Source organism: Mixophyes fleayi, chromosome 8 (genome assembly GCF_038048845.1).
Source record: "Mixophyes fleayi isolate aMixFle1 chromosome 8, aMixFle1.hap1, whole genome shotgun sequence".
NCBI lineage: Eukaryota > Metazoa > Chordata > Amphibia > Anura > Limnodynastidae > Mixophyes > Mixophyes fleayi.
This window is the reverse complement of record NC_134409.1, coordinates 10,331,036-10,357,859: the sequence shown is the minus strand read 5'-3', so window position 1 is coordinate 10,357,859 and position 26,824 is coordinate 10,331,036. Positions and strand designations below refer to the sequence as shown.

The window sequence follows — 26,824 nt, the reverse complement described above, 5'->3', positions numbered from 1 at the left end:
ATGGAGATTAGTGTAGTTTGGTTTGCAATTAAGCACCATAAGCAATATTTATAAGAATAGAAGATATGTTTATCAGTTCACTAGGATCTAGGGCAAGCACAGACACTTTCATGGTCTTCATTCACATCAGTGGTTGGTTCACTCTATGCCTAAATGCCAATCACTGGTTCCTAGTAAACGTAGAGTGCATTCTATACAGTCCTGCAAATGCCACACTCCACTGTGTGTATTGTACTCCTGGGACACTTACAGTGGTTATGTTCACCGTGATGAAACACAGGGTAACCATGAATAAGCCACACTATAATACAAACTTTCTAAAAACAAAAAAAATATTTTAATAGTCAAGGAAGATTAGAGTGCAAAAAAAGTGAAATATGTGAGTCTGCAATAACTTACATTCATTTAAAGCTCTGTAATGAATACATCCGGTAAATGTAGAACTTCATATAAATAGTATTTCTGTAGAACAACAAATATAGAAAAGTGCACGTTCCTACAGCTATTGTCTGACACACACATGAAAACAAGAGGCACGAGCAAAGATTTGTAATAAAATGATGGTTACCACTTTACATGATGTCCGCATCCTCGCAAAAGAAGAAGGGGGGAATAATATTGGGTATGGGTGGAGATAGTGATAAGTTGGCCACAGTTGAATTATGCTATGATATCAAACCTGGACTAGTGAAGTAGATCAGCAATATCTGGTGGATCAGACTTTGCCCGTGTAACACAGATAGGGCTATATTCAATTAGGTCTAAAAATGGCAGATATGCACCCACTGATAATTGGTCACTTTACAGGCGCAGTCACGCATAACTGCGATTGCCGCACTTAGTTGAATATGCCCCATAGTGCCCATCTAGCTATCTTCTATTGCAGACTTGCAGGCACTGGACGTTATACACAGCCCTAACCAGGATCACCGATTTCTGTCCCTTCATCCTCCAATTGCCAGTTACTGAAAAAATGGCAGTGCATCAGCATGTCTTGTTTGTTCCACGTACGTAAAAGATCAATGACCCCCCCCATAAACCCCCCTCCCCCCATTGGGGCCCATTCACCATGCTGTGAGCAGTAGGACATAATAAAACTGCCCGATAGCCCTGCAGTGGCTCAAAACACAAGACTATATTCAACAGAATTACAATAAAAGAAAAAAAATATATATAATAAAATATAATCTTAAAAATAAAAAACAAAAAGGTTATGTTAAAATAAGGCTGCTAGAATAGATTTTGACTTTTCACAGATCGCATCAAATAACTAAAAAACTAAAAAACTGTATAGGTAACAAAAACTGTTGTAGATAAATGTTGTATGATCAACAAACAAAAAATGTAACTACCGGCGCTGTAACACTGTGATTTACCTCTTCCTGTACCTATACCCCCCCACTAGAGATTTAAACTGGACTTGTCGCCTACACTGAAGGTATCTTTGCTGTGGGCTGGACTATTGTAGCCACTGACTTATTCAATGTAGGTGCCTAGCCAATAGACAGGCTGCATTCTGGCCCAGCCCACACAATGATTGCCTCCACTCTGTAAGTGACATCCCACTTTAGGATTAAAGTTGCGAGGGGACAATTCCAAAATTGGGATTATAGAACACCCTTCAAAGGAGTGTTGCGGCCACATAGCTGTGAAATTGCGCCAAAAATAGTACAAAAAATATGTATAAATCAAGCAGAAGCAATAAAATAAATTAAACCTACAAACCACAGAACATGTAAGAGTCCCGGAGTTCCAAAATCTCCCACTGTAAAAAGGTTTCAGGCTCAGCTGACCGAGAGCACTTCAAACACTCTAATTGAAAGAGGGTTAATAAGTAACCCCACCCCCAAATTATAGAGCGCACTACTGCAAACGTGACGGTTACATGGGAGAGAACGTCACAAATGTACCACTATTCACACTTGTAAAGGGATCTGCCCATCCTGTGCCCCAAAAAACACGCTACAGAGGTTTCACACACTTTACAAAACCATATATATTGTTGCATATATCTGGAATGAGAAGCAGAACATTCCTAATGACTACATCGGTCATTCATACACAATGGAGTCAGAACCAATATTCACCAGAATTAAATCCATCAATTTACCAGGAAACTGTGACCTCACCCGGTGGGGGGTGGGGAGGATTAGCAGCCATTGTGCCTATAGGATCTCACCAATTCGTAGTGAAGGTTACAAATGGATACCACCACTGTGTTCCACTTTTATATGTGCCAATAAGCCAGAAATCAAATACCAGCAACACTCTAGTGTTACAATGACAACCTGTTGTCTGTCCTGCCTGAACTTCATACGGACTCTGCAAAAATGACTTTCACATTCTTAAATGCCAGGGGATTCATGCAAAAAAAAAAAAAAAAAAAAAAAAAAAAAAAAAAAAGCAAGTTCCCAATGAGGAAAATGGAAACTTAATGTAAGGTTCAATAACGTGCTCATCTGTTCATGAGAAACATGCAGATAGCTACAGATACTATATAGTAAAAAATAAAAACAAAAAAAAAACCAGTAAATGCAGTGAAATTACTTAGGATGTACAACTGTAAATAAATCTATAGGTTTACATTTCAGTCCAAAAAAAAACCACGCCCTAGTACAATAAAGCATTATACATATGTAATTACAATGCCATCTGAAACGTAATAATGATCATTTAAAGAGCTATATTCTATAAAGTGCAGTAACAGCGATACGCTCCAACAGATATAATCTATAAAATAAACTTGATTTTTTTTTTTCCAATCACGTTTGCTTATTGTAGCAAAGATCACCTTTAAAAAACATTATATTTTAAATTACTCTCACTTTTTATAATTTGACTCCACTTTATAGAGTAAGCTCTAATTACCACAACATGATCTTAAAACCTAAAAGAAATTCGATTTAAAATAAAAAGGCGTTTGTATCATCCACGGTCATATATGTAAAAGTTCCAACCCTATGGTTTGCAAAGTATATGCAACTGCGATATGAAATATCTTCATACAAACGAATGCAGCTCCTGTTCTGTTATCAGGCGGCCATCCGTCTTATTGACAGAAATCTAGCTCTAGGGCTGCTTCCACCCTCGCAAGACTTTGAAACTTTTACAAATATATCTGTGAATGTCACCAAGCACTCTTTGATATAAAGCAATTTGAATTTTAGGTTTGGTGAACATTTAACAATTATTTGTAGAAGAAGAAAAACAAAAAAAATATGATTTCACAAATACTCCTGCAAATTCTAACCAGCGAAACGAATTTGCAATGAAACGCGTGGGACGTAAACCTTGAAACAATTAAAAAGGAGTAAAACTGACATTTCTTTTGCAAGAGAAAATAAAAAAAGCAGACATACAATTTTCAGAACATTCATTTCTCATAATAAAAGTTTATCAACTGTACAAGTTAAGAAAATTATACAAGCTTTGTTTAAGAAAAGACAGTTCGTTCAAAACATATAGTTCCTGTAAAAATCTCTCCAAGGCTACGAAGAAATCTGGAAAAATACACCATGTATCTTTTTTTTTTTTTTCAGCCCAGATAGAAATAGTAGAAGACATCACAGATGTCAATAATTTATATACACAAACCTTATGTGGTTTACTTTTAAACTTCTACCTATAAAAACGGTGCCTACGATTTTCCGGATCCACCTTTCCTTAGCAATTTCAAAGCTGTCGTTTTCAAACGGAAAAAAAACCCCAAAAAAAAACGTAAAAGAAGAAGATTCCTCCTTTCCAAAGGATGCTGGAAAAACACTAAATTATCCAGCAACTATATACCCCTGTGTTCTGGTGCAGTATATTCAATACATTCTGGATGTCCTTACGAAAAAAACCAAAATGAAACCATCCCAAGATGTTGTGACTACAAATTCTGGGATGCAAAGAAACAAAAAAAAGTTATCGAAGAAAAAAAAAAAAACCTTTAAAAATAGAACTTCTTAAATAACCAGTTTTAACCCTGAAATTTCAAGACCCCTAGAAACTTGTGTCAAAAATGTCTCTCAATGATTGATGATCAGAAAAATAAAACAAACAAAAAAAAACCAGACCGACCGGCATCCTTACACCTCTCCGTGTGAAAATGTTTCCTGAGAAATCTCCGACGATTCGGGACTGTCTTTGCCGGGGCTGTCGACCCGCCGTCTCTTGGTGGCTCTATCATTGGCGTCATCCAGCTCTTTGTCGCTTTGGGCGTTGCTTGCGTGGCTAAATTTTGAATCGTCGGAGATGCCGTCGCGGTTGTATCCGTTGGTATCCGTCTCGTTTGAAGATGATTCGCCGGTGCTGGGTCCATTTAAATGTACGGCTCCGGGGGTGGCATCGTCTTTGTAAGTGGAGTTCTCCGAAGGGCCATTAACAGCGACCCCTAGGTAGTAACAGGGTACAAACGGCAGCACTGGTCACGTCATGCAGATCAGGGAACGTATTTGTAGAATTTTACGTAGAAATGGTGTAGAATATAAAGTACAAGGAACAAGAAACCTAAACCGTTATACTGCTACGTTATGAAGTATCATATTTGTAAACTTTATTAAAAATAAATAAATAAATATTGACTCTCAACCAAGATCTCCCGGCTGTAATAGCCTCTAACCCTTCGACTAACTAGACCTGAAGGTTATGTAACTTGTCGAATGCTATGTCTACTCCCCACTCTGTAGCCCCCCCTTTCCCTTTTTATTATTTCTGTACCCCCCCTGAAATACAAAAAAAAAAAAAAAATCCAATAAAATTATTGATCTAAAAAAATTAAAAATGTAGAAGCTAGTATTAAACCTTAATTAAAAAAAGTGGAGCATTTAAGTATGCCGTCTATAACTGGTATAATACCAATATATGCAATACCGATAACACTCCATTTAGAGTTTTGAAATGAAAAAGTGGGACATATGGCAGTGTCAAAGAGCAACTACTAAAGTAAAAAGTAACTACTTTATATAAAGTAAAGTAACTAGTACGTAAATAAAAAGATCCGTTCTGGTATTTAAAAGTAAAAGCGCTAAACAGTGAATTACATGCCCTTTATAACAGCTAAAGATTTTTTCTTTTCTGAACTGCGATGCACTGGTAAAGTAGTTGTATTCTCCCCTTGCATTAAATGCTGTCCACTAATGACAGCAATCGGCCCAGGACACATTTAAAGGGGAAGGCATTTGATTTGTTGTTAGCCGCAACCACCAATCACGTAACTCTTCTCTGGCTCACAAACTATCATATGCCCCTCTGTCTGACAATAAAGCCCCCTAGTTCCAGCAAAACTACCCCTAGGTCCATGAAAGAAAAAGTGCAAACCCCTTCTGATTGCTGCGCTGTAGAGCGAGTATATAGTACAAGATAAAACAGCATCAGTCTCTAACAAAGAATGTACAGAGATATATGTAAAACTCATTTCCATTACCGTTCTGATTGGTGTTGCTGGCTGCGCTGTCCTCCTTCTCCGATTGGCTGGTGCTGCTGTTAGAGGTAGTAGGTGGGGGGGATGGGGCCCGACTGGATGCTGCGCTTTCACTCTCATCCAGAAGCCGGTCCATGTAGTCCCTACAAGGTGGAACAAGCACAGTCTGACACTGGTGCAGAACATGATTCAGAGTTAGGGGCCTGGATATAGTCCCAAAGGTCCTGCATTCTGCTATACTCATTTACCAATCCCAAAATGTGTGGACCTGCAGCGCGCTCTTACATGTGCAAGGGTCCCACTTAGCACAGCATGTTAAAGAATGCAATGTCCAACCTACGAACACTTAATAATCTCTTTTTATTAATTTAACCGCTTCTGTTTTTCTCCTAAGATACTGCTCAGTTTAGATTAATTATCTTCAGTCTTTATTGTGGGTCCTATTTTGTGTGTTTGAAGCTTTTCATTACATGGGTTGAAGTCTATCTTCTAATGGGATTTCCAGCAGCAGCTCATTCCCCTACAGCTCATTAACGAGTTGGTTCAGGAGAAAGAAAACTGTCCGTCTCGACTATATAACTACACGTTGATTCTTTGTAACGTGCTCTGCGAGTTAAATCCATTACAAGTTTTAACAAATAGGTAAACATTTCAGAAACTTATCTGCCTAATATATTGGAGATAAGGTTTCAACGTTCTTTCTTTAGTCAATCTAGCTTCTTGTAGGCCCACTGCTTATGCTCGCTTACAAATACACAATCGCTCGCACGGAGGTAAACGCTAGGATTGGCCACTTTCTGCGCCCCAGTGCTTAGCCCATGTGGACTCCACAACAAAGAGAGTTTGGTGAGCAAGTCCCTCTTCTAGTTATGTTGGACACCATTCATCTGGCTTTTCTGCACCAACATGCCATGAGCAAGTCTTGATCTTACTATTGCCATGCACAAATCCTGACCAATACGGCCAACTACGCGTTTTACCAAAAGATTAACATTGCTGCGAGTGGCAAGACTGCAACGTCCGTGGCCAACAAAAGTCAAACATTTTATCTACTGTTAAAATAGGAGGACATTACATATATATTTATTAATGTTACAAATTAACTTCATATTAGATCAACTTATTTTTGTGTTAGTGGTGCCAAGATTTAAATGGTGATACTTTGGTTTCTCCGAAACACTATTTTTGAGATTCCCTTTAAACCTCCAGTTTATTCTTGCACAAAAGACTCACATGATACGAGCTTTGTCTGCTGTGTATCCGGATACTCACGTTACACCAGGGTGTAGATTGTACTTCTTTTTGCCAAATCTTGTTTGCTGGGCGAAGAAGTCGTATCGTTCAGACTTCTTCCACATGTAGTAAAAAGCCACACATTCCCCGACCGATCGTGTTCTCACCTAGGGGGAAATCAGGGGAGCAACATCAGGAGAGTTGGATATAAGAAGCTTTTCTGTATATCGGTACGCACCAGTGTCACTGTGGTCCTTACTCTGCTAATGGGCCTGGCCGGGTTATAGCGCCAGATTGTTATCTGCATTCTACATATGCTGCCATAACTGTCTCTAACCAGACACTTCTACTTCCTAATATAGCATCTTCCATCATCATCATCATTTATTTATATAGCGCCGCTAATTCCGCAGCGCTGTACAGAGAACTCACTCACATCAGTCCCTGCCCCATTGGAGCTCACAGTCTACATTGCTTAACACACAGACTAGGGCCAATTAGATAGGAGCCAATTAACATACCAGTATGTTTTTGGAGTGTGGGAGGAAACCGGAGGACACCCACGCAAACACGGGGAAAACATACAAACTCCACACAGATAAGACCATGGTCGGGAATTGAACTCATGACCTCAGTGCTGTGAGGCAGAAGTGCTAACCACTGAGCCACCGTGCTGCAGGCAGTGTTAGCAAAGAGGCAGTAATAGTTATATTATAAAAAAAAGAGACAAACACTCAACTGCATTCCCCACTGGTGGACAAATGTGGCCACCGAGCAAGACAGGGAGTGGATCACAAAGAAGATGAGAAACTAATTAGTAAACAGTCGTGTTTAGCTGGACCCTGCATAGGCTGCCCCCTAGTGGACAATGTAATTAGAGGCAAGACGCTGTGTAATACGAACATTACAAAGGTCAATCCTTCTAACATCATTTAAGCAAATGCAATGCGACTTGAAGTGGTCCTTTAGGGAGAAATTACCCACAAGTTACCGATCTGCCTTAATGAGTACATGGATTGTTAAAACAACGCAAGAACAGCAGATTCTAGCGTGCAATTTTCTTCCCATATCTGCGCAAAATGTTTTTTTGATATTGCGGATAATTCAAAACCTGTGGGATATACAGAAAGATAAAAAAAAGTTGTACTGTGTTCATTCAATAACGTTTTACCTTGTTTGCCTGTATCAAATGGAAATCTTTTCCATATGCTTTAAGACCCTGCTCAAAATTCCGGCACTCTTCCTCCGTCCAAATAGAGAGTTCTTCTGGTGGAAAAATGTAATAAAACATAAAAGAATATTGGTTTTCCTGGTTAATGTTTAGTCTTATTCTAAATGACAGTACATTATAACATGGGGCATACATTAAACAGCAATAAGGGCGTTTCAAGTACCTGATCAAATGTAAAATGATAACATGGGATCCATACTTTGGTCTACTGCGGCCATCTTGGCATGCAAAGCATGCTGGGAGCTGTAGCTCAATAGCAGCAGTGATAAGGGATCGGAGGGGATTTATGTAACAAGTTTTGCACATTATCAATAACTATTCTGTAACTATTTACAATTGCTCAGGGATATACAGGTCCATAAATAGCTAGATCATACATAAATGGAGAAGTCACAGCATAAAGAATGAACAGGTGGGGACTAACAGACAGAGTAAGCTGGATTTAGTGAGTGATACGCAAAAGTGTCAAAAGTACCAGCATGATCTGACGTATCTACAGCCTTTCAAGGAGCTCTTATCCTTTCAGACACAGCCACGGTGAGATGGACAATTTCAAGCACATTTTAACAGTTGAAAAATGACCCCTAAATTATAAATTTACACCCCCATCTCTTATTAGTAGCATTATTGCCTGTTTTTTGGTGTTGTATGTTGTGCTTGTTTATTTATTTTAGAAAAACTTTATAAAGATACGCAATTTAAAAAAAAATAGTGCACCTGAGCTTTAAGTCGCACTATTCTCTTTACACACACGATACGTTGCACTAGTTGGGAGGGTTTGAATTTGTTTTCAATTAACAAATATCACTTATTAGACTATGATTAATTAGATTATTAGGGCTAATACAGTTCTTAACTGAATCAGCATTGTAACCCATGATGCAGATATTTATAATGACATTCTTCCTTTGACTTACTGTACTGTTATTAAACATAGGAAACAGGGACTTGTACAAGATCATATAGGATTGTATAGTTAGTTGTAGTGCAAATCAGTTTCAATACGACGACGACAAACTATATAGTTGGATTCCAACCTGTAGTCTAAATACCGTTGGTCAAAAGGTACAGAGAGTCCTAGAACGCAATTTAAAAAGTTAGTATTCTTAAGCCTGAGGGATTATTATTTTAGGTCAGGTGTAATAAATATACCTGGATTGGTACAAACCTATAGAAAGTACAGAGTGTGAAGGCCAAATTGTGTGTAGTACTATTGTAACATGGCTCGGAGGGCAAACTTGGACTCTAGATATGAGAAAAGATCTAGATCCATAGAAGTATGACCAGCTATAATGGGAGATGGGGTTTGTAAATAATGACACAGTATCTGTGGGGTATATTCCAGTAGGTGACAGCTGGGGGTACCTACTGTCATTTCTACAGGACAAACAGGGTTATGGGCAGTGGGGAAGGTTCTCTGAACTGTAGTACAGTGTGGTTTAGTAAGAGGTGACTGTCTATGGACACAGTCCCGACAACTTTGCTTAAGTACTTAGATGTATTGTACCAGATTGAAACTGAAATGCAATAGTGTATTCAGTCGGTGACAAGTTACAATGAACTCGGTACGATATAGCTGTTTTGTCTTTGTTAGGAGATAGGCGCTTACCACGTGCTGCTTTCACATTAAACCTTAATCTTCTCAAAGCTTCTTCTGTGTCAAAATTACATTTCACCAGCTCATAAAGGGCCTGGGAGAGAAAGATGGGAGGATCAGCACTGATAATAAATAGCAGCACGGATATTAATTACATATGGTAATTACTAGTAGGGTAGATGGACAGCTACAATACTTACATTACTGCAGTGATACACTGCACCATTCCTATAATAAAACTGCTGGTCCCCCGTTAGATCAGTATAGGCAGTCTCTGTAGGAGGATGATATCAGACGACTGGGGGCTACAGACACCTCCCTCTTATGTCTGACCCCAAATGGACATTACTTGTCCAACAGTATCCAGAGTATGTCTTACCAACCCCCTTCTATACACCCACTGTTGCTTTAGGACATGGACTATACTACTAATTATTATTCTCTATATTGTATCCCCTTTCTCTACCATCAATGGCTGTTTAACATTTAACGTCACATTAAACTAGCAAAACTTGTAACTAGGCTTTGTCTACAAAGAGACCCTTCTCCACGGCTGACGCAGAGGGGCAGCAGATTGGTGCTGGAACAAACACGCAAGAGGTGGAACCAGTTAATCCAGCAGTGTATCTGCAGCATCATCATCCCCCCTCATTACTTATCTACATCACTGTAACAGAAGGGGGTTGGGGCAGCAGAGGTGTAATAACGCTGCCCACATATGATATTTAGCATATTGGGAGTGATTGGCTGTAGGTAGAGGTCCCCTTTAGATGTGTGTTTATCAGTGACATAAGTGCACAGGGTGAAAGGAGCACTACACTTAGTAGCTGCCTGAATACACACATGGCTTCCAGGGGGGACCATCTCCCTGAACAAGGGCAGTGGAGACATAGTAGCTGCAGGTCAGAAAACGTATGTGCAGTGTTTACGCCACCTGAGCTTTGTAGTACCTGCTCATTGTCCTTTATGTGCGCTCCTTCGGGGATGGCATCCAGGCCCTTCTCCTCTCCAGTCCTCCTGGATGCCTCATTGAGAAAGTCAACCACTCGGTCCTCGATCACAAAATCCGGGTTCCACAGAAGCTGGTCATCGTTCTCATACACTACATTACAAAACACATACTGATGAACTGCACAACTGCTAACCCAAACAAGCCAGTAACCATACACAGAGACATGCGAGGAGGAGATCCAATGGATACAAAGTAACAGATTTCATTTTGCATGTCTACCTATCGTGCGATGCATTCTGCAATTTCCTTTAAAGTAATTATTTACTTAAATACTTCGTAGGGAAACAGAAGAGAGAATAGCTTACGACTAAGGGAAATCAGGCTGGGTGTATGTGGACATTTCTTTTATTATGTAACCTGTCTCCATGTGGGTACAAACTCCACCCATCCATTCATATTCGAGGAATACATGTTCTTTTTAAAAAGATTCTATGAAAAAATGACATCTATGTCCAATGTGTCGGTCACCTGCCGTCCAGGAGATGCTGAAATCATTTTACACATTTAATAATTCTTATTTTAAACATCCACTGACTAAACTGGGTTTGGGCACCCAGCAGCTCTTAAGCTTTTGCAGAACTAGTTGATGATCTACAGGCTGGGCAACGCTGGATGAAAAATGTCAATGGTGAACAACTCACTAATTCAGTGAGGCCTAATTCATATCTCACGTACAACATCGCTGTAGGAGTGCGCTAGCAGTGAGATAAACACACTAAAAGAGATATATATATATATATATATATATATATATATATATATACACATACATATAGATACAATCATAATAAGTACAATGATAATTATATACAATGATAATAAGTACAATGATAATTATGCTTCATTTTTAAATGGAAAAAACAGTAAATTTCAAAATGTATTTAATTTCACACCAGATATTTGAAGATCCTACTGAGATATTGCCCCTTTAGCCGCTCACCTTTATCAGTTTCCCGGTATTTGCTGATGCCAACTGGGATTTCAGCTTGAAACATTGATCCCACCATAATCTCCTACAGACAAAATTGCAATTTTGTAATTAGAACATAATAATCCCACTGTATTTATATACACGCACGCACAGTGTTCATCTTAAATTTTAAACTTTCGACCTTGTCAAAATCGATTAATTGGATGAAAGAAAGTATATTGATTAATATTGTTTCACCGTGCAATTGCGATCAGTACGCCACGTGTCATAGCGCAATCGCATGATAAATAACGCACGCATATACTTACACATTCACTTGCACATAGTTCTTTTTATAATGGTTTCAATCCACAGGTTTTTATTAACAGATGTTATTGAGTTTATAATTAAATATTATAAGGTTATATGTAGTTTAGTGAGATCTAAGGTTCAGGTCACAGGAAACATATCATGTCTGGTATCATTGTAATCTCCTATTTATTCGAGGGCGCCTGGTTCTATCGCCGAAAGGATCACTCCTTGCGTATGCTAGTTATGGATTATAGGGTATAAATGATTAGAATGATATTGTGAGTGTAATGCTAATGGACCAGTTTGAACCAGTTCTTGGCAGGAAGATCAGTATGCATCATCTGGAGAGCTGACCCCCACCCTTAGATGGCATCGTTTGAACTGACCTATGGACTGCATTACACTGGACCTTCCTGAAGCCTGAACCTATGGAAACATGGCAAGTCATCTATATTGTATTTACTGTAACACCAAATGTATATATATTGCTCTCTGGAATCAGCTTGCAGTCACTTTGACCACAGACTTCAGGACTGAATTACTTTATTGCTGGATCCAGCGACGCGCAGCGTATGTATCGGCTGTACTTATTTATTGAACTATTATTTTGCTTTTGCTAAATAAATTGCCTTGTGCTTTGGAACCACACAAATCGCATAGACAATGATTATTGAAACACGATGAAATAACTTTAATAACCTCTTCGTGCCCTCCGTGATGTCATAACGGTCATTAAGCCAAACTCCCCCACCTCTGCAAGCAGTTGTATTAATAGATATTTATCATTATTCCACAATTAATCTCCTACTGTTAACATTAGATACAAACAACAAAAAAGGGTTGGTGTTGGTTAAATCGTTATTTTAATATAAGATAACGGTAGACACTACATGCAGAACCCTCGAAAATCACAGCGTTCATTTAAAACATTTACCTTTTTCCAGTCTTCTGACGGAATATAATCTTCATCATCCTCAGATTCTTCTTCTATTTCATTATCTGAGAAAAGGACATTTTTTTTTTTAATGTAACGACATCAACCCTGAATAGACTTATTCACAAAGAAAAAGAAGAAAGGACGGACGTCTAGAGACGATGACTTACTGGGATCAAAGTACTTGCAGCGGCGAGGACGGATAACTTCCGGGGGGTCTTGTGTAGAAGGTGGTGGGTCGTCATTAGAAGACAGAGTCTCATCTTCCTGAGCAGATGAATCTTTAATGGTTTCATCCTGATAAAAATAATAAAATATTAGAGCCAAACATTCTGTAGACTCGCTGTAACAAGGAAGATATTCCTTATCCCAGAGTGATGTTGGCCAACCAGCGGCTCTCCGGCTGTTGCGAAACTACATCTCCCAGCAAGCACATTGGTTTCCCGCCCCCCCCCCCCCCCCCCCTTCACTGACTCTCAGCCTGTAGCCTACATAGGATATTTTGCTGGTTCTATAGCACCTCCGATCACCAAGTGGTTTGTTTACAAACTTTGGCCTGAAATATGAATATATAACAGTGAATGTATTCTGATACAGGTATTAACGCTGAGAAAAAGCCATTTAACTGTTTAAACCTTCCGAATCTACCAATCAAGATCCAATCAATAAAAATACAGTGACCGATATTTAAACACGGAGATAATCCTGTTACATGCACCTTATTTTCCGTACTAGAACCACTATTTCCATCATTATCATCCTCTTCTTCCTCCTCCTCCTCTTCCTCGTCATCATCATCATCATCTTCTTCTTCATCTTCCCCTGGTAGAGGTACGGTGCTACCGTAACCATACAGCCTCAACAGTTCGTGAATCGGCATCTCGCTCTCCTGAAATCAAACCAGTCCCAATTAAACCGTAAAATGTATGTACACAACTGTGTCATAGATCATGCTCTCATTAACCCTTACACAGCCAGAGGTGCATTATTTGCTCCTGAAAATATTTATTCTTTCCACTATTTACCCTTATTTCCCCCCAACCGGCTTGCTGACACTTCCTACTAAGTGCCAGTTGCTGTGAGAGAGACGTCTCTTTAAACGGTGTTAGATGCTGCTGGGTTGCAGCCCATGTGCTGTGGGCCAAACACATAGCTTTTCCATCAGGAGTGGTTACCTATGACCTGATTCCCAATGTGTCATCACGATCTACAAACCGATTGCGAAGTACCAAATAATTTTATTCATCCAGATCCCTATTAATTAAAGAAACACTTAAGGAGGAACATATTTCATACTTTAAATGCACTACTGATGTTTCAGTTCAACTTTAAAGGGCACCTACGGCCAGTAGAGACAGGCTGTAATAATTAAATAGCAATAATTACCACCCTCCCCACGTTTTCAGTGATGGGAAATACCTGTTGTGTGTTTATTCCGAGGAACCATGATTATTTCTGAGAAAAATGGTAGCACCGTGCAGTGTAAAGACTGAAAGCAACAGACAAGTCTATGACAATGTAATTATTTTGCTCTTTATTTAAACATGTAGGGCCTGAGTCATTAGGACACGTATACTGAGCGCATCGTGCATTTGTTTCAACGTGCACTCTGCGTACTCCCGAAGCCACGGATCAGAGGATACGTGTGGTGATGACTATGAGTGTACGTTTACTCTGATCAACTAGATCACACTGTAGGATATATACAATACCTATGTGCAATATAAAGTCTCAAAACAACACATAGAAAAAAATAGATATATTCAAATAATTTTACATGTCAATATTATAGTCATTTTTGGTTATGGATGGAAGAGATTTATATTTTGTCTCCCCCTTGTAAAAACATTTATTGGGTTGTCCTAAATGTCTACTGTAATTAAAATACATTTTTACAGTTGGTTTTCGCATATATACTCAGCCATCAGTACTAGTATTTGGAACTTAACTAGCCCCCAAATTACAAACAATTTCCAGAATAAAGGAAGTCACTTCGCCTCATTAACCAACGCACAGAAAACAGGTTTCGTTCCACATTAAATAAAACATACAACGTGAAAACTATCAGTAGAGCTAATGCAAGTCCAGAGAGAACAATTACAGATTTTATAGGACGAGGGCACGTTGGTTTTATCATCTTGTAATGCGAACGTGAGACTATACCAGATAGAGCCAGATCTGGTGACTTAAGTAACGTATTTTTCCATTCGCTACAACAGAACCAGGCAAACTCCTCGGGGAGAGGTGGAATTTGGTCAGCTGTAATTCACAATGTAGTTACCAGGAGACCTGTCACCTATGGCACATACAATAGTGCTATAAAAGCCAGTTGTAAACTGGTAAATAATAAGCCATAAAAGCAAAGTGCTCAGATTAACCCTCCCATTGCCACCACCCATAGATTCTAGCGACCTGCGTGTTCCACTCCTAGTAGGACAAAGCAGGATAAAGAAATGCTCGTGCAGCTGTCTGTGCAGTGACTGGCGAAGGTGGACCCCTTCCCCTGTGCATATTACAATGGGTGTCCTCAAGTCGTCTGATTATCGGGATCTTCCAATAACGGAACAATGTGTAGTGCTTATGCGGCGCAGCTGCTTCCTGCGCAGGTGACCGGGCGCCAGGGAACGCTGTATAAACTAGAACAGTACTGATCGCCACTTTCTCTATTTATAAAAGTACTTCAAACTGTGCAGCGCTGTACACGAAAGGGATCATGACACAACACAAATGAGATATAATGATATGAAAGGTAAAGATGGCGCTGACCAAATGAGCTTACAATCTAAGAGGTGTGGGGGACACTTGATACATACGGTAGCGGAATAACAATTGTAGCTGCTGGTGGGCAAAGTGCGGGTGGCTGCTGTAAGGTGGCAGCGTTATCAGCCATCAATAAACTTCTTCTAAACCACCCTGGCCCTGGTGCCAGGACATCCCTTCCCACCTTTATCACAAATGTTTAGAGGTTTTGTATTTGGGGCCAGATGATTACGTGGGAGGCTCAGGACAGAGCGAAACTAACACGCAGCCATCTACAACTGCTGTTAGGGCATCTACAATGCCAACTCAACCAGAGGAAGGGGCGCTATATAAAAAAAATAAAAAATAAAGAATCCCTCAACCCCCATATTAACCCTATTATGGTGTTAAAGAACAGCTACCTCTGCACACAGACGAGACTGACACCAGCGCTAACGTTAACCCCCGGAAATACAGGTATATAATGGACGGGCGACGCCTCAACTGCCAAGTCACACCCTTTTACCTGTGCACCCAACCCCCCATTGATCCCCATTCCAAGCACATCCAAGACGGATGCACTTATACAAAGATACTACACGTATGGGTCTACTTATGTCACAAACTTTACTGTTATATTTCATGGACTTTCTATTTAGTATATAGGTGTTTGCGTGAGATAGTTCACCAAGAATATTTTTGTTTTTTTTGGATTGTTTCTAAACTATTTTTCAATGCAATTAGGAAAGCTGCAAGATCACTTGATTTCTCTAAGCTGTGTAGTTTATAAAACATAATGGTTTGGAAGTCACAAGACTTTTTTGTGGAACTGTAGTTTTTTTATACATATTTTGCATGTAAGCACTATTTGTGTTCGAGGGGTCTGTTGGCCAAACCATAATGTGGAAACTGCACATATAATGGTAGGAACTTACTGCAGCGAGTACATTCAGTTCAACCACTTTATTTTTTATTTTTTTTGCATACACTGAGCACAAAATTAAAGGCGCAATCCCATACAAAAAAAAGAAAGAGAAATAATAGTATTGTATTCGTTTTAGATGAAGTGGCGTAATTGTTCTAGGTTGCCATCTAGTTAGTGCTGCTCTTTTTGCAAAATCTCTCGGTGTTGGAGAGTTATATGGCTGCCTAATCTCTGAGCTGGAATTTGCATTTCAGCACTCAAGCTCGTTCCTGAGCAGGCAGCCATCTGATCTCAGCCAAGGCCCTCCCTTCATGTATACAATGGCAGAGAAAAAATGAGGTGGTGGGCTTGTGCTGTGAAAGTGCAGGCAGACATGACAAGTGTTCCAAAGCCTCACTACAGCATGTAATGCGACTGTGGTCGCCATGGTTGTCACATGGCTCTTCGACAGTAAATCATTAGTTTCATTAGTAGCAGAAAAGAGGGACAAACAACCAAAGGTGCATATGTAAAACAAAAACTTTGTTATGGGATTTCAAGCATATGAGAAAAACTAAGCTTTTATTTTTTCCCCCCAATATTTGGCTTGAAAAATATTTACAATTCATGTATACAAATAAACATGGTCCCAGAAATGAAGCCACAACCAATGTATATCCATATCTTGATAACGGCCAACGCCACCCTAGTTACTAGAGAAAGGGTTAAAGGATTCCTACTCACCCTTTCTAGGTGCTCAATCTCGGTGCTGAAGTTCACCTCTCCCTCCATCAACTCTTCCTCCTCCAACGTTCGCTCGTCGTCAAACTCGTGAACTAACATGTCAGCCGATGGGTCGAACTCGTGGTCGTCGGACGCAGCAGAGCCTCCTGGGCACGAGAGACACAGATGGTGAATTCACCAACAGGATCCCAGAGGCGAAACTAAAGAAAAACTCTACCCACATCTAGAAAATGTAGTTCTGTAAGTTATCTCCATAGCAAAGCTTGGAGAACACAATGAAGCCATGAAAGCCCCAACTTCTGCAACAGTCCTAAATACCATAAATCTAAACACTTAAACACATGGTTGGAAAACGCACGGTCTCTATGGGGACTAAAATCAATGCACTCACTGGTGTAGTCACCTGTGGGACAGACACTGGGCACAGACGGGTGTAGTGGATTGTAGAATGTCTTGGATACAGGCTGTGTATAATATGCCGACTGTTTACAATGTTATTTCTCAGCAGCTCATTGTAGGTTATGATGCCTTTCCTGCCAATGCGCATAACTCTACCCCTAATCACTTCTGCTTGGCACAACATTTTTTAAAATTACATATTTTCTGCCTCTGAACTTTTGGATACACTTTTCCAGGACGGACTTCTATAAATCTTCTCCTCTAAATTGCTTTAAAGAAATAATTTAATATGCATAAGCAACTGGTTTGGGTATAATGTATTACCATGTACATAATATGGAAAATAAAATAATTACTTGTTTCTAAATTTAATTTCAATTTAGAAAAAAGGAAGCATACATTACCTGGGCTAGCGTTCCCAAGAGAAGGCTGCAAAACAAAACAAACATATCATTAGACATTCAACCCAAACGTACCATATATCATCTACGTACACGATTGGTGTAGGGCAGTATACCTTAGGGGGACCATTAGTTACATTGCTCCAATTTTATGTGAAATATTAAGCCTCTACATAGCTCCAATATCTTACACGGTGTTGTATAATATAAGAACCTTTATTATTATTACCATTTATTTATATAGCGCCACTAATTCCGCAGCGCTGTACAGAGAACTCACTCACATCAGACCCTGCCCCACTGGGGCTTACAGTCTAAATTCCCTAACACACACACACAGACAGAGACACACACACACTAGGGTCAATTTGAAAGCATCCAATTAACCTATCAGTATGTTTTAACATTACTGTATACATCAGCAGAGCTTACAATCTAACTTTCAACCACAGGCTCACAAACATGCACGCACACTAGGGCCAATTTTTAAGTGAAGACAATTAGGGGTAAATTTATTAATGCACATTTTTGCTCACTCCTCCTGTATTCAGTGGCTCCTGGAGGTGGGAGCAGAAATGAGCGCAATCGAGCTCTATTGCAGGCCTGATGAATAGCACAGGTCCAGGTATGGAATTGCTCCAGTGGTATTCAACGTTGATGACGCACAAGCAAGACACTTCACTCAGATGCAAACCACTGTGGCGCTATAACATGAGAATATAGATATATACAAATCTCGATCATATTTGAGAATGTTTGGAGCAATGGCTACCTTTGAACTACCAATGGGTCAAACCATCCGAGGAGAAAAAAATAAATTAATTAAACATACAGCGTCCCAGATGTATTTTATAAGTGCAGCCTACTGCTACAAATTGCTGCTAAACCCCATCACTATAAAGCAGTGATCATCATCATCACCATTTATTTATAGTGTCACTGATTCCGCAGCGCTGTAGAGAGAACTCATTCACATCAGTCCCTGCCCCATTGGAGCTTACAATTTAAATCCCATAACACACACACACAGGCTAGCCTCAATTTTTGATAGCAGCCAATTAACCTACCAGTATGTTTTTGGCGTGTGGGAGGAAACCAGAGCACCCGGAGGAAACCCACGCAAACACAGGGAGAACATACAAACTCCACACAGATAAGGCCATGGTCGGGAATTGAACTCATGACCCCAGTGCTATGAGGCAGAAGTGCTGACCACTGAGCCACCGTGCTGCTCCTTTATAGTGAAATGTGTTTGTTATAACTTGTAACACTTCTGTAAAGCGCCTGCTGATATGTTATTAGATAGCTTTCTCTTTCTTTGATTAAATGTATTATTTTAATTTATTACTGAAGGGTAATGTGTGGCCCTATTAATGATTAGAGGGCCACCCATGCAGCCCACGAAGTGTATCAGTATCATCACTGTGAACCATTAATAAGAGAATTAAACTGATGTTTCGTGATTTTGACAAGTCATTAAAAAGATACTAAATAGAATAAGAACAGTAATATAATAAAATATAATAAAATACATAGTGAAATACACAGCAAAGATAAATCGCTACATTTATTTTCATTACTATTCCTTTAAGCTGGAGAATTTGAAATGATCTGCAGAATAGGAAATGTCAGAGGAAAAGTAACTCGGTCTCCACAAAAAAATGAACTAGAGCTTCCTGTCACATGATTATTATTTTTTTTACTATTTATTTGCTTGCCAGCTATTAAACTAAATATCCCAGGCTTAGTATTGCGAAATACCTCATCACTCATTTCACAGGGAAAGCCGCTAGCTCATGACGTTTCCATTTACTGGGTTTTTAGAAACTAAAAGTAAAACTATTTGTACTTATTACGATAATAAAATCACACACGAAACAAAATAAAAAAGGGTGGAAAGCATAAAACAGTCCAGTACAGAGCTCAGAGGAATAAGCAGAGGGCGTTTTAAATACGAAGGTGGGAATGAGTTTATTTGGGGGGACAAAAAAATGTCACCACCTTCAGACAACGTTACTGTAAATAATTTGGACATGTACTTTGGCATCTTGTAATAAAATGTCCTGATTTACTGTTCCGACTTCCTTATATGTTTTGTCAGCATATACTAGGCACAGGAATTGAATTCAATTGCCCTTGGATGTGGCATAGCTCAGCTACGCACATTGAATACAGATGTAACAAAAAACTCAAATTAGATGATGTAAAGACTTTGGTGAAAAACCCAGACTGAAAATCAGATGGGCAAATATATGCTTTCTGTAGAAGCTGTCTGAGGTTATGCACAATTGAAGTTGTCAGGAGGCAGAGAACCTTTTAGCCCCAGGATTGCACCGCTCGTTTCTGTCCGTTTCCCTAGCTCACTAAAAAGACATTTGCAAATTATTTTGAATTATGTGGACTAGGAGGGGACCAAATAAAATAGTAACTGAATACAATGTGTGACTGGTAGCACATTTAGGAAAAATTCTCACCTGTACCCCATCCCTCCACACACAAAACTTCTGCTGAGCAGATTAATTAAGTGTACCTGGCAAACATTTTCACTTACGTATATGGAAATGACCTCTGGAAAACTATTAAATTCATTTATTTATCTCTCCTCTGGGTTTTTCACCAAAGACTTTATAGCTCCAGCCCCAAAAATGACACAGCTCAGCGCATTGAATACCAATAACACCTTTACATGAGTTTCCAACCTTCGGACAACTTGCAAATATTGTACTTTAACTAAAACACTTTGCTTTTCAGCTCTGCCTCTATAAAATCAACAGTGGTTCCTATCTGTTACCCTGGGATATTTAAACAAACTGTTTTCTGGATACAATTCTATCAAATGCGAAGCAGAGCTAAACCAAGTTGAAAAATAATACAAATCTAACATTTTTATAAGGGTTTTATGAACTGTAACAATGGGGAAACAATGGACATATAATATAGTGACAATTAGCCAAGTAAGGGGAGTATTGATATAGTAGTATTGATAGTATGCATAAAACACATTTTAGCTTACATAATATTTCCACCTGAAGTCTATGAGCAATGAAATGGATTATTGTTAAACTTTAATAGCCATCAAACAGATAGCAAAGTTATAAATGGTTTGTCTGTTCAGAAATATTTTTGGCAACACCCACACTGGAAATATCTGGCATTATATTGGCTGCAAAATCAATGCAACTATATAATCTGCTTTGACATATGCACTGGTCTCAGGTAACACAGAAGACATCTCTGGTACATCAAATAAAAGTTTAAAGTTGGTCCCCATTTTTTGTAATGTTTTTATTTATTTTATTCACGAGATTCCATTGCCAAAATTTCTAATCATCATTAATTCAGGTCTCCTTACAGTTGATAAAAGAACATTTAAACTTCTCAACCCCTTTGCAGATCAGAGGGATGTAGTTAGCACTTGTATGATCTTTATCTCACAACAGAATATCTGCAGGGGATTCAATATCCATATAGATGACCGTTCCTTTTGCAATAGGCAAATAAACACAAGCTTACTGTATGTGACATGCTTGTATAGGACACAAGTGTATTGTACAGAGATCAATAAAATGCACAGTAATATTTACATGCATTACAGTGCTATTTAGCGGCATTGCATTAGAGTATGTCATTTGCAAATAAAATCATTTGCAAATACCTATAGCGCAGGATGCTCAGGAAATTCTAATTGTCTGCTCCCCTGTGGATGAACAGGGGTTGCAGAATATCTATGGGACCACACATTAGTACTATTTGGGGGACATTTAAAAATGAATATCTGACAGTGAAGTTTTGATCAATGTAAGGCAAAAATGCCTCTTAACTTTCTGCTACTCTATTGTTTCAAGGTGACAGAAGATTCAATTTCAACTTACAATTGGGGGATCTTCATTGAAACATCTCCTGACTGATTATTCACTTAATTCAATAGGTCAATATTCTGCCTGCTGTGATTTCAGACTGTTGAGCGGAGTAATCTGTATTATACGCACTTGACAATACAGAGATTGATCATATTGATGACATCTAAATGAGATTCTGGAAGCCTTTCCCAACATAATATTGACAGTTTTATATCTACTAGAAGAGTACAATGTATAACACTAATAAAGGTACCATATTTTCAATATACACCGAGAACTTAAACATGAAACAGCATTTTAGTTTCTGTTTAGGTAAATAAGTGTTTATATCCATTGTCAAAAAAAATTATCTTTACACATTTCTGTGGAAAACATTATTGAATCAACAGAACGAGGGAGAAATTCCTGGGTGGTGTACTTGTTACGGTCACTGAGGAGGGGGGTACCTGTCACGAGCACTTAGGTGAGTGAGCCACACGGGTTAACTACCATGGGCACTGAGGGGGAAAAAGGGCAGAGGGGGTACCTGCCACGGGGCACTGACTAGGGAGGGGCATCAGAAGGGGTACCTGCCACGGGGCACTGACCAGGGGGGGGGGGCAGAAGGGGTACCTTCCACGGGGCACCGACTGGGGGGGAGGGGGGGCAGAAGGGGAACCTGCCACGGGGCACTGACTGGGGGGGCAGAAAGGGTACCTGCCACGGGGCACTGACCAGGAAGAAAGGGGGGGCAAAAGGGGTACCTGCCACGGGGCACTGACCAGGAGGGGGGGGGGCAGAGGGGGTACCTTCCACAGGGCACTGACCAGGAGGGGGGAGGGGTACCTGTCACGGGCACAGGGAGGGGGGGGGGGGTCAGGGGGTACCTGTCACGGGCACAGAGGGGGGGGGGGGGGGTCAGGGGGTACCTGTCACGGGCACAGAGGGGGGGGTCAGGGGGTACCTGTCACGGGCACAGAGGGGGGGGTCAGGGGGTACCTGTCACGGGCACAGAAGGGGGGGGGGGTTGGGTCAGGGGGTACCTGGTACGGGCACAGAGGGGGGGGGAAGTCAGGGGGGTACCTGTCACGGGCACAGAGGGGGGGAGGGTCAGGGGGTACCTGTCACGGGTACTGGGGGGGGGGGTTGAGGGGGTACCTGTCACGGGTACTGGGGGGGGGGGGGGGTGGAGGGGGTACCTGTCACGGGTACTGGGGGGGGGGGTTGAGGGGGTACCTGTCACGGGTACTGGGGGGGGGGGGGGTTGAGGGGGTACCTGTCACGGGTACTGGGGGGGGGGGTTGAGGGGGTACCTGTCACGGGTACTGGGGGGGGGGGGGGGTACCTGTCACGGGTACTGGGGGGGGGGGGTTGAGGGGGTACCTGTCACGGGTACTGGGGGGGGGTTGAGGGGGTACCTGTCACGGGTACTGGGGGGGGGTTGAGGGGGTACCTGTCACGGGTACTGGGGGGGGGGGTTGAGGGGGTACCTGTCACGGGTACTGGGGGGGGTTGAGGGGGTACCTGTCACGGGTACTGGGGGGGGGTTGAGGGGGTACCTGTCACAGGTACTGGGGGGGGGGGTTGAGGGGGTACCTGTCACAGGTACTGGGGGGGGGTTGAGGGGGTACCTGTCACAGGTACTGGGGGGGGGTTGAGGGGGTACCTGTCACGGGTACTGGGGGGGGGGGTTGAGGGGGTACCTGTCACGGGTACTGGGGGGGGGGGGTTGAGGGGGTACCTGTCACGGGTACTGGGGGGGGGGGGTTGAGGGGGTACCTGTCACGGGTACTGGGGGGGGGGGGGTTGAGGGGGTACCTGTCACGGGTACTGGGGGGGGGGTTGAGGGGGTACCTGACACGGGTACTGGGGGGGGGGTTGAGGGGGTACCTGTCACGGGTACTGGGGGGGGGGTTGTGGGGGTACCTGTCACGGGTACTGGGGGGGGGGGTTGAGGGGGTACCTGTCACGGGTACTGGGGGGGGGGGGGTTGAAGGGGTACCTGTCACGGGTACTGGGGGGGGGTTGAGGGGGTACCTGTCACGGGTACTGGGGGGGGGTTGAGGGGGTACCTGTCACGGGTACTGGGGGGGGGGGGGGGTTGAGGGGGTACCTGTCACGGGTACTGGGGGGGGGGGGTTGAGGGGGTACCTGTCACGGGTACTGGGGGGGGGGGTTGAGGGGGTACCTGTCACGGGTACTGGGGGGGGGGGGGTTGAGGGGGTACCTGTCACGGGTACTGGGGGGGGGGGTTGAGGGGGTACCTGTCACGGGTACTGGGGGGGGGGGGTTGAGGGGGTACCTGTCACGGGTACTGGGGGGGGTTGAGGGGGTACCTGTCACGGGTACTGGGGGGGGTTGAGGGGGTACCTGTCACGGGTACTGGGGGGGGTTGAGGGGGTACCTGTCACGGGTACTGGGGGGGTTGAGGGGGTACCTGTCACGGGTACTGGGGGGGTTGAGGGGGTACCTGTCACGGGTACTGGGGGGGTTGAGGGGGTGCCTGTCACGGGTACTGGGGGGGTTGAGGGGGTGCCTGTCACGGGTACTGGGGGGGGGGGGGTGCCTGTCACGGGTACTGGGGGGGGGGGAGGGGGTGCCTGTCACAGGTACTGGGGGGGGGGGGGAGGGGGTGCCTGTCACAGGTACTGGGGGGGGGGGAGGGGGTGCCTGTCACAGGTACTGGGGGGGGGGGAGGGGGTGCCTGTCACAGGTACTGGGGGGGGGGGGAGGGGGTGCCTGTCACAGGTACTGGGGGGGGGGGGAGGGGGTGCCTGTCACAGGTACTGGGGGGGGGGGGGGAGGGGGTGCCTGTCACGGGTACTGGGGGGGGGGAGGGGGTGCCTGTCACGGGTACTGGGGGGGGGGGAGGGGGTGCCTGTCACGGGTACTGGGGGGGGGGGGAGGGGGTGCCTGTCACGGGTACTGGGGGGGGGGGGGAGGGGGTGCCTGTCACGGGTACTGGGGGGGGGGGGGAGGGGGTGCCTGTCACGGGTACTGGGGGGGGGGGAGGGGGTGCCTGTCACGGGTACTGGGGGGGGGGGGAGGGGGTGCCTGTCACGGGTACTGGGGGGGGGGGGGGAGGGGGTGCCTGTCACGGGTACTGGGGGGGGGGAGGGGGTGCCTGTCACGGGTACTGGGGAGGGGGTACCTGCCACGGGCACTGAGGGGGGGGGGGTGAGGGGGTACCTGTCACGGGCACTGAGGGGGGGGGGGTGAGGGGGTACCTGTCACGGGCACTGAGGGGGGGGGGTGAGGGGGTACCTGTCACGGGCACTGAGGGGGGGGGGGTGAGGGGGTACCTGTCACGGGCACTGAGGGGGGGGAGGGTGAGGGGGTACCTGTCACGGGCACTGAGGGGGGGGGGTGAGGGGGTACCTGTCACGGGCACTGAGGGGGGGGGGGTGAGGGGGTACCTGTCACGGGCACTGAGGGGGGGGGGGTGAGGGGGTACCTGTCACGGGCACTGAGGGGGGGGGGGGGGGGTGAGGGGGTACCTGTCACGGGCACTGAGGGGGGGGGGTGAGGGGGTACCTGTCACGGGCACTGAGGGGGGGGGGGTGAGGGGGTACCTGTCACGGGCACTGAGGGGGGGGGGGTGAGGGGGTACCTGTCACGGGCACTGAGGGGGGGGGGGGTGAGGGGGTACCTGTCACGGGCACTGAGGGGGGGGGGGGTGAGGGGGTACCTGTCACGGGCACTGAGGGGGGGGGGGGTGAGGGGGTACCTGTCACGGGCACTGGGGGGGGGTGAGGGGGTACCTGTCACGGGCACTGGGGGGGGGGTGAGGGGGTACCTGTCACGGGCACTGGGGGGGGGGGAGGGGGTGCCTGTCACGGGTACTGGGGGGGGGGGGAGGGGGTGCCTGTCACGGGTACTGGGGGGGGGGGGAGGGGGTGCCTGTCACGGGTACTGGGGGGGGGGGAGGGGGTGCCTGTCACGGGTACTGGGGGGGGGGGGGAGGGGGTGCCTGTCACGGGTACTGGGGGGGGGGGAGGGGGTGCCTGTCACGGGTACTGGGGAGGGGGTACCTGCCACGGGCACTGAGGGGGGGGGGGGGTGAGGGGGTACCTGTCACGGGCACTGAGGGGGGGGGGGTGAGGGGGTACCTGTCACGGGCACTGAGGGGGGGGGGTGAGGGGGTACCTGTCACGGGCACTGAGGGGGGGGGGTGAGGGGGTACCTGTCACGGGCACTGAGGGGGGGGGAGGGTGAGGGGGTACCTGTCACGGGCACTGAGGGGGGGGGGGGTGAGGGGGTACCTGTCACGGGCACTGAGGGGGGGGGGGGGGTGAGGGGGTACCTGTCACGGGCACTGAGGGGGGGGGGGGTGAGGGGGTACCTGTCACGGGCACTGAGGGGGGGGGGGTGAGGGGGTACCTGTCACGGGCACTGAGGGGGGGGGGGGTGAGGGGGTACCTGTCACGGGCACTGAGGGGGGGGGTGAGGGGGTACCTGTCACGGGCACTGAGGGGGGACCCCAGACACAGGGGGACAGGAGGACTCTCCGGCAGAGTTACACAGCCAGGGCGGGAGGTCTCCAGCAGTGATGAGCGGGGAGGGAGCAGTTTCCCGCCCAGTCAGGGGAGAGAGATCCCGGTATCGGAGCTAGGCCGGGCTCCGGGGTCGCTGAGAGCCCCCTCCCCCCGGGGCTCGGGGAGAAGTTGGAGAGCGCGGGATCGGGGGATGAAGCAACAAGTGGTGACCGCGGGAGCGCCGGGCCCGGGGGCCGGGCTGGGGACGTGGACCGGGGAGCTGGGGGAGGAGATGACCGGGGCCGCAGGACACACTCGGGACGAGTCGCGGGGAGAATGTTTAAATGAGTTTCCTCCTTACCTCCGCCATGTTTGCCGATCTGACGGGTCACATCGCGGGTCAGCACAGGAGCCCGGATGGAGGCGGAAGCAACCAGAGCTGTGACCGCCAGAGGGCGCAGCCAATCGGAACGCAGCAGAAGGCGTGACCTGGAGGGGGTGTGGTTTCCGCCAATCGGCGCTGATGGAGGCGTGGTTCCGACAGTGGGCGTGTCCCTCCGTTTCCATGGTTGCAGAGAACGCGTTGTACGGAAGCAGCTGCTGAGACCGGAGGACACGGGAGAGATGTCTGGAGCCGGCCGGTCCCGAGCCCGCCCCCCGGGGGCCAGTGTGTGAGTATTCCCGGCCAGG

The 26,824-nt window shown here is 44.7% G+C and overlaps 2 protein-coding genes across 5 annotated transcripts in view; one reads left to right on the top strand and one right to left on the bottom strand.

Moving 5' to 3' along the window:
- Positions 1 to 314: 314 nt before the first annotated feature.
- On the bottom strand, positions 315 to 26,603 carry MIER1 (MIER1 transcriptional regulator). Of its 3 annotated transcripts, none has more exons than XM_075181865.1 (13): positions 26,496 to 26,603; positions 17,824 to 17,848; positions 17,021 to 17,166; positions 13,352 to 13,522; positions 12,804 to 12,930; positions 12,634 to 12,698; positions 11,418 to 11,490; positions 10,416 to 10,567; positions 9,478 to 9,559; positions 7,809 to 7,903; positions 6,677 to 6,804; positions 5,408 to 5,547; positions 315 to 4,375 (listed from the first exon to the last, which is right to left on the bottom strand). In XM_075181865.1, exons 1-13 carry the CDS (start codon positions 26,502 to 26,504, stop codon positions 4,071 to 4,073), a joined length of 1,518 nt encoding a protein of 505 aa, XP_075037966.1. In that variant the 5' UTR covers positions 26,505 to 26,603; the 3' UTR covers positions 315 to 4,070. The 3 variants fall into 3 exon arrangements, with proteins under 3 accessions (XP_075037966.1, XP_075037967.1, XP_075037968.1); XM_075181866.1 differs by having other exon boundaries at positions 7,809 to 7,900; XM_075181867.1 differs by lacking the exon at positions 26,496 to 26,603 and adding an exon at positions 21,693 to 21,712.
- DNAI4 (dynein axonemal intermediate chain 4) overlaps positions 26,155 to 26,824 on the top strand; it is a 23,605-nt gene continuing 22,935 nt past the window's right edge. The window contains exon 1 of one of the 2 annotated variants that reach the window (XM_075181863.1): positions 26,155 to 26,805. In XM_075181863.1, coding sequence (XP_075037964.1) covers positions 26,552 to 26,805 — 254 coding nt within the window. In that variant the 5' untranslated portion in view covers positions 26,155 to 26,551. The remainder of the gene's footprint in view (positions 26,806 to 26,824) is intronic. The other variant, XM_075181862.1, reaches the window with a different exon arrangement.